The sequence below is a fragment of the Melospiza melodia genome, chromosome 3 (assembly GCF_035770615.1).
Source record: "Melospiza melodia melodia isolate bMelMel2 chromosome 3, bMelMel2.pri, whole genome shotgun sequence".
NCBI classification, from domain to species: domain Eukaryota; kingdom Metazoa; phylum Chordata; class Aves; order Passeriformes; family Passerellidae; genus Melospiza; species Melospiza melodia.
Genome location: NC_086196.1, coordinates 64,548,587 through 64,562,241, shown reverse-complemented (window position 1 = coordinate 64,562,241; position 13,655 = coordinate 64,548,587). Strand labels below are relative to the sequence as shown.

The window sequence follows — 13,655 nt, the reverse complement described above, 5'->3', positions numbered from 1 at the left end:
AGTGCGCACACTTCTTTTTTATTCCAGTGAGGTTGCAGGGTTCTCAACACCTCTTTGCAAAAGGAGGCTCTATTGGTGCAGGATGTGTCCTGCCTACACCTTGACTTTGAGAGGTTTGGAAACTTCTGGTTTCCTGCATCTGCAGTCACTTGCTTTGGGAGCCATTCTAAGTATGATTTTTTTTTTTTTTCTTTTTCTCTTCTTGATTACAGATTGACTTGGAGCCAGAAGGGAGAGTGTATGTCATCATAGACCTTTCAGGATCGTCAGGTGAAGGTAGGGACTTTCAATATTTTATCTTACTCTTTCATGAATGGAATCTCCAAGGGTCTCTGCAATGAAAGTATTAGAAGTGGTGTGTGCTGATACCCTCAAATCTGTATTAACTCAAGTTAAATGAACACATTTTGAGTCAATAAGCAAATTGCACTTCATCTTACCCTGTTAATCACTGATGGTAACAATACCAGCTAAAATGACCATAATGAAATGATCATACTTAGTAGTACTAATTTCCAGAGGAAACTTCCAAATTCTTTCATTTTTGGAAGAATAGAACAATTATGTAGGTAGAACAGATAAGATGTCAAAAAATAAAGGACAGGAGTTTATTTGCTTTTTAAATTATTCTAATATTTGGTATTTTTCCATTTCAACTAAAGTAATGACCAGAATGTTGTCATTATATGAGATGTTTTCATTTTTATGGCTGCATGTTGGAAAATGACCCAAATATGGAAGAGAAGTATTTATTACATTCTTAAGAAAAATTCTAAAAATAATTTTTCTGCTGCTTACTTTAAACAGTCAAGTGGTATATGGTAGGAATGAGATAATTTATGAAGAAGCAAATCCGTGTGCCTTAGTCATGCACTTGGTGACAGCCTGATCTGCCAAAATGGCCTAGATGATTGATTATCTTAAATTATGTCCAGCAATCAGTTTTGATCAGCTTCCCCCAGTAGCTCATGGAGTTCACTGAAATGAGGTTATCATCACTTCACAATACATAAAGAAGATTCACATGAACCTTGACAGGAGTTGAAACCAAAATGCTATGAAATTAAATTATTTTGCCTGGCACAGTGGAGAAACGGTGGAAGAGCATGTTTATCTTTCTGTTCTTTGTAATGAATTGCTGCACTCTGACCAGCTACTAGCAGTAGCTTGCAAAAACACATATTGCTATAAATCCTGAATTTTAAACTTTATCTTATAGCCTCTTTTTGTACCTACCTAAAATGTGCTCTACCATTTTTTTCTTCCTGCATATTGAAGAAAATATCAATTAAATAGTAGTTTCCACATCTATTTCTGACTTGCATGACAGTGATCATCTGAAATGTGGTTAAAGGCATTGGTGTGACTCTGTCATAGGGCAGGTGGATGTTCTTCCAACCTTCCTCTGATAGCTAATTGCTACCCAGCTGAGCCTGCTGTTACCGTTTCATCCCAAGATGCATTCAAGTGTGTCAGACTGTCAAAGGACAGAAAGAATGGTGTTGTGTGGTTCTTCAAAAGTGCTTTAAAACTCTCTAACCTTTTACACAGGAAAGTAAAAAATGGCTATCCTAATGCCTCCTTTATTACGTGGTGCATTACCCTGTAACATTGAAAGGTACTTGGAAAGAAATTTGTGTCACTACAGTAGCATTGGAGGGGAATACATAAATGGAGACTAGCCAGTGAGGGAAAACAGCTTATGAAATATTATGGGGAGGCCTTAGGAGGACCAAGAGCACTTAGTTGTAGGCACACAGTTTGTGGTAATTGGGGTGGGGCTGGGCCCAGCCGCATCCCCAATGGGTACAGCTGTGAGCAGCAGGTGAGCAGCATTGGAGGCAATGAGCCATGGAGTGCCCAGGGGCACTGACCAACCACAAAGGGAACAGAGGGCACACAGGTGCAATGCAGGAACATGAGGGGTATAAAAGGCTGGGCTAAAGAACAAGAAGGATGGGTGTTTGCAGCTTTTTGGAGTGGTGAGGTGTTATTCTGTATGGGTTGGAGCATTATGATGTTGTATGGTGATACTCTGTGTATTGTAGCTATCTCAACTGCAGCATATGCTGTGACATGTAGTTGAGGTGAATTTGGTAGAAATTAGAGAAGTTGGTGCACTTACAAAGTACAGCAGAACTTGTATATTTTTAAGCTTTCCCACTTGTAAAAGTGTTGAGTAGAAGTACTGCAAAGTTCTCTAGGAGGGTTTCAGTTTTTCTCACAAAGAAAAGTGGACTAAGTTTGTACAACTGTTTGCAAGCCCTTTTTATAGCATTATAAGTGATACTATGAAGTCTTATTATTGAATGGTTTTATTAGAGGTAAATAATTTTTGATATTTAGTGATGTTATTGAAACACGTAGTTTAACATAACAACTATGTGAATAACAACTTGTGTAGTGAATGGAAACATCTAGATCACAAGGGATGTAGCTTATTCTACATGTTTCAAAAATACCTCTTTCATTTTGTGTATGTGTAGGTAAAGATAATGAATGTGTGAGGTATTTTATGATTTTCAATGTGCTAGTTCATTGTAGTTAATCTGTGTTTCTTGAAGATTAAAGGAATCGGAAGTTATAGTAGGTGCATCACTTTTGAGTGGCATGGGTTGGTTGAAGTAATTGCTGCTCTTGGCCATATTTCTGAACCAGGCTCTTGTTTTTTGCAATCCAGTTGTCACTGTGAGTAGCAAGAGTACATAGTGTTCTTTTCCTGATGCACAAATGGGCATCGGTCTTCCACCTGGAAATTTGGTGGGGGAAAATTGGCAATTTATGAAAATAGAAATACTCATAGCAACAATTTTAACTGAAGGAAGCAATCAAGTTGTGTGTTTCTTGTAAAAATATACTATATACTCACCAACCACTCTTGTCTTGTAATGCCATGTACTGAGAATTGGACTTGTTTCTCCAATGTCATATAAGCAGGTTTCTAGTTACCAGCAGTCAGTAATGTAGCTTCAGTTATTTGACACTTCTAGAAGCTTTTTCAGACAGATATTTAAGTTCTCTTTTGGTGTAATTGACTTAAGATTAGTTCAATCCCTTAATATGGACAAAGAGCATCGCTCTCTACCATATTGCCTCTAAAAGGCAAAAGTCCTAATTTTCCAAGCGAGCCTTTATGTGAGTAAATTAGTATATAAATTGAAAGTAAGCTTATGTTGCTACCATATACCTCTTAAAACCCAATTGCTACTTAGTCCCAGCTGTCAGATTGCTTATCCCTCTGCACTATTTGCATTTGTATGGCGAAACAATGAAAACAGTTCATTGTTATAAACTGGCTTCCTCAACAAAAGCACGTGAATCCTGTTCCTCCTCTCCCCCTTGTCTAAGCTGAATCATTCATGGACTTGTGTGGCTTAGGTGTGCAGAACAGATGGAAATCTGGCTGATTGCAAAGGCAGGTAAGGGAAATTTCTGCCTTTCCCTAGGCAGAGACAGACTTGTTGAGAGCCACCCTAGCATATCAATGTCAGCATCTGGCCAAAATTTTTACATGGAGCTAGAGAAAGAACAGTAGAGTTGCTGGCTGTGCTACTTGAAATTTCCAATGGATTGTTCAAATTTCAGGGAGTTTAGTTTTGTTCTGAAAAAATAATTTTCTAGAACTTGCTTCCATTCAGTTCTAATCTTTAAAGCAGAAAAAGACTGAAAAACAAAAATGCTAAAGTCTGAGAAGTGGGAAGCAAGCTATGTGAAAAGCCCTTACAACAACAACAAACCCAAGAGGAGTGTTTTTATCATCATCTTTTTACAGTAATCCTGTTTTGGAAACTCCTTATAGTTTCTGAATGTTTGTTTCTGCACAGATAGGGATGGTGAGTAACTATTTATTTTAGCAATCTTCTGTAAATTCTGTAGTAGAACTATCCAGCCCACATACTGAAAAGAAAATGCTAAATAAACTGTTTTTCACACAGAAGGTGATGTTCTCAAAAGTTAGGATTTAAATTTTTCTGCTAAAACATGAAGGTTTCCAGATTGTGCTTCCAAATCAGTTCCGCAAAATAATTTACCATTTTGGTGATGTTGACATAGGAAGAGGGTGAGAAAACAGCTCTTAAAGCAAGTCTTTTTAATTCTTCATTGGGAGCTATGTAAGCAGTATTTCTGTAACACCTGTGAGTCACATCTTTACACTTCCTTTGCCAAAACTGATCTGTAGGGTTATTTACCTTCTGTAGGTTGACTTTATTTAAAAGGGGTCTGTGCGTTTGGAGTAAATCTATATTGGTTTCCTGTGAATGGAAGCAGCTGTACCAGTGGAACCTTCCCAAATGTAGACATGCACTAAGGGGTCTGCTCACAGCCTAAAATAATTGCAACATTTACTCAGGAGCAGTTAACTGCAACAGTTAATCAATAAAGTTCTATTTATAATTAAAAAAAAATAATTTGGTTTGGTTTCTTTAAGTGTTTTTAAGTGCTTAGGAAACTGCCTGCCCAGAACTTTAAGGGATATTTCAAAAACAAACCCCTTTGGTCAAACAAGCAAATGTGGCTTCTCAGAACCTGACACACCAACAGTATGAGCTGGAATTTGTTACATAGATTTGTTGGAATTTGGTACGTAGATATGTACTGTGCCATATGAAAGCACATAGCATCTTTAAGCATTTCTGATAGCTTGCTTTTGGGAAACCAAATCAAAATGTGGGTGGCTGCAGTTGTTATTCTACCAGAATGGTTTGTCAGTCTTGCAAAGCATGTAATCACTCAAGTCTGCTGTTAAGTAAACATTTGGTGACCCCTTTATGTATGCAGTTATAAGAAAAACAAAGTTTATAGTGGGCTGATGTTTGTAAAAAAGGAATTAGCTTGGAAAAGATCCATTGCATTTATTCTCTTACTTTGCAAACTGGAACTTGTGGCTGTGCAGGTTTTTAGTCTTGTATCTTGAACTTCTGCCTGGGCTATGGAGAAGGATGTATCTATGTCTCAGTCTGTCAGTGAACAGGAGGATCTGCAAGACTTGCTGCCTTATTCATTCCTTCAGTGCTGCTTGTTGTGCAAGGTCATATTGATTTTCTATATTAATTCAGTGTTGCTGTATCGTATGCACTATTTCTATACTGAAGTGCACTCACTAACTTTGTTATTGACATGCTTTAGCAGTGTCTTTACATCTATTTTTTCATTCCTTTTCTTTTAGCTCTTACAGAGCTTTGTGAGCAAAGATTTTTGAATTATTTGAGAAATACGTAAGACCTCCAGTGCAGCTGATTAAATGCAGACTAAAGTTTAAAACTTAACTAATACAGTGATGCAATGATTTGATTTACAAACTGGAGTAACAGATGGCCCACAAATGAATAAGAGAGGTAAATTGCCTGAGGAATGATTAAAAACATTTTCAGCAAAGTCAGTTTTATACGTACTGAAAGACAGGTGCTGCTGTATTTAACAGCTTGTGACCTGCCTGCTGCATTTGTCATTGAGGGTTTCTTTTTTCTTTGAAATTACTGGTTTGTGTGGGATACAAACATAGACAGTTACTTGCAGTACTTTCTGCCAACTTAATACTTAAGTTACTATTTGAAATATGTCAATATTAAGTCAACTGTGGGCACCTTCAGAGTGACCTTGACATGTTAGTTTTTTTTCTTAACTGTGTTTATGATAGGTAACATGTAATACAAATTTAAGAACTATTAAAAACTCTTTTTCTATGTTCTATGTCTAATCAATTGTAATGATTATTTATCATTTTAGATGTTCCAATTTGCATTCTGGCATTGCTCTTCTGTACAATCACAGATTGCCCATTTTTGAGTGGGCAGATGAATTGCAATAAAATACCACCCGTTTCTAATACATTCATCTTCAGATTCATCTGCTTGTAAGATACTAAAGTTGCCCAAGATGAAGAACATAAGGTGGTATCTTACAATAAAACTTGCTAGCTGAAGTCATGGTATTTTGTGAATGGAAAACATTTTGTTTACATTTATTTTCTGGCCTTTTTGCATTGAAATAGCAAAAAAAAAAAAATCCTGAAAATTCAACACCACTTATGTATTTAACGTGTCATTCAAAATATATGAATTTGCAGGAAGTTTTCCAGTTCTTCTAGCTCATTAGGCTCTCAGGTTTGCAAATATGCTTATTGTTGATTGGCACATCAGGAGAGAATGTCTGCATGAGAAAAAGTATTAGAAGCAAAGAATGATTCTTAATGCCATTTTTGTGTCCCATACTTGATAGATCTGTAACATAGATACAGCTTGTTAATTAAAATATCCCCATGATTTGTTTCAGGCAATTCAACTTTGGTAGAATTGATACAGCAAGAAAAATTGCATTTCTGTTCCCTGTTGTAGCATCGTTTTGCAAAAATCTGTTTATAGAAAATATCCCACAGGATACAAACTTTCTCTACAATTCCTAATGTAGCTCTTTGCCAGTGCTTTTCCTTGAAGTACTTGTAGTTGTCATTGTCATCATCATTAATTATGCTTCTTGTGCTATAAGGGCTCACTGAATGAGATCTTGTTGTGCCAGGCACTGTTTGAACAGAGAACAGTGGAAGGTGCTTAATCAGAAATCTCAAAGTCTGGATCAGGAAGCATTTTTGCTTGGTTGTTTCAGGAATTTGTGTTAGTGAAGAGTAGTGGTTTTTTCACCAATATCTTCTATTGCAAATACAACTTTGACAGGCTGCTTGTTTGTCAGTTCCTTGTAGCCATCAGCTGCTGATCTTGGGGCGCTGAACCCGCAGTGAAAGAATTCTCAGGTTTGTTCAGAATTTATGAATGAAGAACCTTTTTTTTTAAATAACCCATTCACTTTCAGTAAACACACAGAAAAAGAGTCACAGTCATTATAGATTCACTATTAAAAACTTTCTTATATCTTATTTTGCTCCCCAGAATTTGATTGAGCATTCAGCTTGCGCACATTCTTACTCTTCTCTGTATGTTAATGTTTGAGAAGAAGCTGTGTGTTGGAAGTGTCTTGGGCAGACCCTAGGGAGTCTGGGGACAGTCAGTGGTTTAGTCAGAGTATGGATCTCTCAGGGGGGACATAAGTAACCTCTGTAGCTTTTCCAGAGCTGTAGGTGAAGCAGAAAGGGTTTGCACAAAAAGATCTGTTGTGGCATTGGGGCAAGCGATTTTGCAGTGGTACAATGTAAAGTAAGGATAACGTTTGACATCTGGGAAACTATTTACTGAGACTCAGCAAGCCACCTGATCATTACATTTGTAGACTTAAGGCTGGGGCTTCTGCTGGGAGTTAAAATAATCAGAAACTATGTAAACAGGACAATGGTGAACTGGCAGTGCTAACTGAGTGGTTTTTGTCCTCAGTCACTTGACTCATGTAGGTTTGCAAGTTAGAGCTCTTCTACAAATGCAGCTTCCCCTGGAAGTTCTTGGGAATATTGTGTGCTCGGGGACATACAGGGTTGGAAGTGTCAATATTGTATTGTATAGCTTTTCTCTCTTCCTACTGTGAAGCAAAACATCCAGAAAAACCAGGCACGTGTTGGCTGCTCTGCTCTGTTCAGTCTCAGTAAGAGGGACTTCAACCCAAAGGTATTAGTTTTATTCATAGCTTGGATAAAGGTAGAGTGCTACACTGACTTTTTTGGCTTTCCTTCTGCTGGCTTCCCTGCTTTAAGAGAAAAACAACAATAAACTGAACAACAACAAACTTAACCATAATCTTCCTATTCAAAATTCTTTATGTAGTGTATCAACTGTGAACCTATTTCCTTTGAAGCTTTGGTTTTATGTAGACAGGATTTGGGGAATTACTTTTTTTCCCCATTCAGGTTTTCATTTCTTCATTATCAGATCAGCACTAATTCAAACTATAACTGAGGGAAAGGTTAAAATCAAAGAAACAAAACAAACAAACAGATTTGCAAGTTTTCTCCTTCTGCTATGCCTTTATTTTCTTTTCTTAGGAGGGATAATGCAAAGCACCTACTAATATGCTTTTTCTCTTGAGTCTTATTTGGTTTAAACCTAAAATACATCAGTGCTGATGTGTGGGTGCTTATTACAAAAATGAAATTATTTTTTCAGTCTTTTTTCTCTTTTTGAAATTATTAATCTTTTATGACTTTTTTTTACAACCATAAGGAATCTTTAACCATCCACATAGTTTCTACTTTGATTTTTTTTTTCTTTTAGTTTTTTAGGCCAACCAATGAAACTAAAAACCCACTAAAAACACTTCCCAAGAACTGCATTTATACTAATATGGAGATTTGTAGGTTGCACTGCTCAGTCAGAGCAACTTTCTCATCTCAAATGAACCACGCTAAATAAATCTCTTATTTCTGCCACTCTGTTAGAGTATGTTAATGTCAATAGATAAGTGCAATACCTGATTCTGGTGTGCATTTGCTTGTTGGTGCAGTAGGTGATGAATTTCTTCTGAGACAAAATTTTACCTGTTGGTAGCGCAGCATCTGAGAGCAGATATTTTTGTGTTGTTACCCAAGTGAGTAACTGGAAAGCCTGACAAGAGGAACTGTGAAATAAATCTGAGTCCATGTTAAGTTTTTGACTCTTGCCAGTTGACACTGACTTGACTAATGGCACTTAGGGCATTTATTTGGGAAAATGAACCTTGCAGGTTAACTCAGTTGAACCCCAAATTTCCTTTTAGAGGTATCTGTGCACACACAAATCAGCTCTTGGTGACAGTTCAGTCTGTTAGTGCTTGAGCCTTTTAAACTGCACTGCTCAGTGTAGAGCTTCTCCAAAGGGTGCTTATATAAATTTAACTTTGTGTGGCAAATGCCTTCATAAGGAACATCTCTCCATGGATTTATAGCCATCCCTTGGATTGTATCCAGTTAGCTGACTGAACATCTGGTAAGCATTGTGTGTTTGTACTAAGCCCTTACTGTATAAAGCTGGCTCGAGCTTTTCAGGCAAAGATCAGCGACCTTTCCTTGGCAGACTTTTTGCCACTTGCCAAAATAAATGCTTTGCAGGGAGCAAGACACAGATAGAAAATTTGGCTTAAAGGCACCTTCATATTGTACTGGAAGAGTTTGTACTTGCTTAAGGAAAACTGTGTTAGGCTGAAAAAGGATTGAAACTCGTATACATACCATGTTCCCAACTGCTGCCACTCTCTTTTCCATTTATGTAGTAAAAGCTCTGATTTCCATATGTTGGGTTTTGGGTTTTTTTAACAAAATCATGCAGGGCCTTTGGAATAGGAATGTTTAATTTTATAACTGCCTATGCCTAGTGTGTTTTTTGAAGAAAACTGGAGAAACGTATCACACTGAAAGCTATAGTGGTGTTTTCATACTTAAGTTAAACATCAACTAGTAGCAGGTTTTGAAATGGAAATATATTTTTTTATATTTTTTGAAATCTGTGTGTGGCTAGTTTTTCATAAAGAAGCCACAACATGGGTGAGTCCAACGCTCACTGCATACCATGATGTGATCTGGAAAATGCATATAATATTAGAATTTGGGGTTGTTTTTTTTTGTTGTTGTACTTCATAAAATGCATAACCTCTACTCTTAATGATTTGTTAGTGTTTTGCTCTACACTTTTGCTGGTGCAGTAATATGCTCTGAAGAGATCTTTTCCCTCTTCACCCTTATTTCCCAACAATAATGAAACCTGTTTGTTAGAGTAATTGAGGTAAAAGGTCTTGGCGTAATCTTTTCTGATTAATCAATCAGGGGTGGATAAATAAGGAAATAGACACATTAAAGACAGGTCTGGCCATCTTCCTGGCTATTCCATGCATCAGTTGGATTATGAAAACTAACTTGTTCTATGAGTATCGTTAACCAAATGTCTATTGCCTTGAACATAGCCTGAAGATCTACTACTGTTTTAAAAATATAAATTTTAGTCATATAAACAGCTGGAGTGTCCAAGATCTGTATTCTTTAAGTATAGTCTTGAAAGATTAAACTATGTGAGGCTTTTCATAAACAGTCTGTACCTGTGGTGGGAAAAATTGGTTTGCCTGTGTAAAAGGCAGTCTCTGGAATTAAAAACGACTGTGTAAACCTTGCATCACTTGCAAGTTAGAGTTTTTAAAAGGAAGTTGCAAAGTCCAAAAAGGAAGATTAAGCCCTCTCAATATTTGTCTGAATTTTCAGAAGGGCTGTACTAAGGGCAGTACAGCAAGCTGAGATACGTACTCTAAGCCCTGCCTGCTACTTCGTCTTTTTTTTTTTGTGTAAATTTTATTTTATTTAGTTTGCTTCCATTGTTTCTGCCATATGTCTTCCATGTATTGATCAAAGAAGTTAATTATATATGTTAGATGTCAGGAATAATGTAAAATTTAGATTTTAATGTGTACTAACAGCTTTAGCAGACAAGCTGCCAGATACTTTAGACTTGCAGTTATTGCATGCTGTGTAGATCCCTGAATTCCTGTATAGTAAGGATGAGGTATATTTCTAAGAAACTATGCTTCTGTAACATCTACACACATGCACACACTAAGCTTAAGCACTGATAAATGGTCAAATAATATCAGCATCTAGGTTAAAATACTCAACCTGAATAAATCTGAGGAATTTTAATAACTCCAGGTTGCTTCATCCTCCAAGACCGAGGAGATTAAAAGAAAAAAATCTTATTTATATTACAGTATTTTAAAGGAACACTGAGAAATACTCCTTTTTTATTTCTATATCCAGATCAGTACCTGGAAACTGGATCTTTCCAGTGAATTTTGAAGCATGTATTTTCCTTCCTTATTAGACTCAGTGTTTTCAAAAAACCTTCAATATAGCATTTTTTAACTTCACCATGGAAGTCTGCTGTGCTGTGAATGGGGCTATTTAAAGGAAACATCTTCCATTGCAATTCATGAACGTTCTGTAGTACATAAAAGTCTGTAGTAGATGAAAGTGACCCAGGGTATTTGTTCACCTCTGCCTGAATGCTGGAGGCAGCTGTACTTCTCCTTTTCAGAGCAATGTAATCGTTTACATTTGCACGTTTATAGCACCGTAAGGCAAGAAAGGAAGAAAGAACTTCTTTCCTTTTTAGACTTGAGAAAAATGAAAACTGTGTGAATGTAAAATCACGTTCAGACTTTGGTCTCAAATCCTAGATATAATAGCTGTAATAGGTGTAATACTTAACTATAGTGTGACAAAGACCTGAAACCATCCTGTGTTCTGTTTGAAAGAATGCCCATCTACCAGTCCAGTTCTCCTCGTAATCCTGTGTCAGGACTTAGTTTGGGTCTTGGTAAAAATCAGTTTATCTCCTGTGGAACTGTCTTCTCATCTAAAGAGGGCTCCATAAGCAGAGGTCAGAATTTTAGGATCAGGTTTAATGCTTTGCCTCAGGGAGTGAGTTCTTAGTTTTACAAAAATAACCCTTTGCATTTCAGTTGACTAAGTAAACCAGCAGTGCACAGCCATGTGTTCAATTAGCATTATGTTTAATATTATATTCAGAAGCAGAAATTGCATACATTTCAGTGCTTTGTAAATGTCAGCATGAGAATCACGTCATACCTGCTGAACAGAGAAAAAAAGAGGAATAAAAAGGTCTCATTGGCTGCAAATGCAGGGAGTAAAATTTAAATAATGGGGAGTTATTTTAATTTTTCAACTACAACTTGAGTTTCAATATCTGATTGACTTTGGTTTTAGAACAGTTTGTGGACTAAACAAGTTTTTATTTACTTTTAAAATGCTGTAAAGTGTTTCTGAAGAAAAGTAGAGTTAAAGTATATAAAGAATTCGAAGAGTTTTTTTCTATAATTCATTTGTATGCACTCCATAGTTGTAGCAGATTTTGTGAATATCCACAATGGCAGATGTTTGTTTTAGAGCATGCAGTTTTTGTGTGCTCAGAGTTTTTGGAGTGAACAGAAATATTTAGTTATTCTATTAAATACACTTTGAGACTTGTGTAAATCCAGTACTTCAGGCAAGATAATATTAATGCTAACTATTAATAAAAATAATGAACCCATTTTATAATAACATTTTTGAGTCTGGAATTGTCTGGTTAAACCCCATAAATGAAGTGATTTGTACATCTGCCGTCCTGACTTTGGGTAAAGTTCTTCAGTGCATTAACAAACTCTGGAAAACTGGAGTGGGTCTGTCTATTGTGCTGCAAATATAAGTAGAAGCATTCCTTAAAAGAAAAAGCTTTATAAAGATTGGAGAAGGACTTCAGATTTAGATTTATATCTTCTCTTGAGTTAACTGCGCACTCTTAATTGAAAGACTAAAAAGTACACTTGGTAATGTAATGAACTTGCAGTTAATAAAATGCATTTATCCCTGTTTCATATTAGTAAATAAATTTTTAGGTTGGGGGAGGTGTTATGTATTTTAAGAATTCATTATTGTTAAAATCTTTTAGTTGTCTGTAGTTATTAAATTATAGTCAGGTCCTTTTTTACAATCCTTTCTCAAAGCATTTTACTGAATACAATACTTTGTGTGCAAATGCAGGAGTTATTAGTCGTGGTTAAACTTCTAAATTTGACAGTGACAAATTGACTATTATTAAAAAATAATATTTAGGGGTTTTTTTCCCCCCCAATGTGTGTGGTGGTGTACTGGATCTCAGATCTGATTTTAAATTATCAAAATCAAAGCAAAACAGAAACTGACTCAACTTGTGCTAGGGGAGGTTTAGGTTGGATATCAGGAAAAATTTGTACATCAAAATATGCTGCCCAGGGAAGTGGTTGAGTCACAATCCCTGGAGGTATTTAAAAGACCTGTAGCACTTAGGGACGTGGTTTAATGGTGGACTTGGCAATGCTGGCTTAGTGATTGGATGCAACGTCTTAAAGGTCTTTTTAAATCTAAATGATTCTATGATTTTATGAAAACTCTACTAACTAATGATTTCAGGATTTGAAGATTAAAATCTTTATTTCTAGTTTGTTTGGCTTTTGTTGTTTTGGTTTGTGTTTTTTGTTTTAAATAATCACTTTCATTCCAGGTCTTTATTATTGGAGAGCATAAATTCTGCCTACTTAGTGGAAGTCGCACATCTAACTTATATAAGAAATATTTGACTTATTCATGTAGTCCTTGTGGGATGCAATCAGTACCAGAAATTTCATCTCTTGTTTTGGTAAGATACTGCTTTGGAGGGTTTGACAGGGTCATTTTTTTCAGAAGAATGTGCGCCTCACTAAAAGTTATTTAGCTTCCCTTAGGTAGATTAAGCATTTCCCTTATCCATGCTTCAGTGTTTGACTAAGTTATGTAAGAATATCCTATGTTGTTCAAGTACTTTTCCTCATTTTTTGACTGGGAAAAGGGGAGGGAGACTTCACACATGCAGTGATACCTTGTTTGATGTCTTTGAAGGAACTCACAGAGTTTCCACCAGGGTAGCCAAGCCGTTTGCTACATTAGGATGTGGTCCAGCTTTTCATGTTTCTGTTTCTTTGCACCATTACTTACAGCTTTGTAATTCTGTATTGCAGCAGAAAGGCTGACTTGGGCCATGAGCTGTGAAATAGCACAAGCCCATGTTTCTGAGGCTTTTTGGAACTCTTGCCTCTGACAGGACCGACCACTTCAGTTGTCAGGCACAGTGTTTTCTGACAAACTGAGAATAGGAACTCAGTGAAATATTTGGAGTAGGGAATACAAACATCTTTCTTCTGTGCCAGCTTAGCTACACAGGAAGAACTATGGAAAGCATTGG

General features: G+C 36.5%; 1 protein-coding gene across 2 annotated transcripts in view; it reads left to right on the top strand.

Moving 5' to 3' along the window:
* The window catches only part of PRKCE (protein kinase C epsilon), a 288,247-nt gene that overhangs the window by 100,542 nt on the left and 174,050 nt on the right, over positions 1 to 13,655 (top strand). For both annotated transcript variants that reach the window (XM_063152058.1, XM_063152060.1), the window contains exon 2: positions 213 to 276. In XM_063152058.1, the coding sequence (XP_063008128.1) occupies positions 213 to 276 (64 nt within the window). The remainder of the gene's footprint in view (positions 1 to 212; positions 277 to 13,655) is intronic.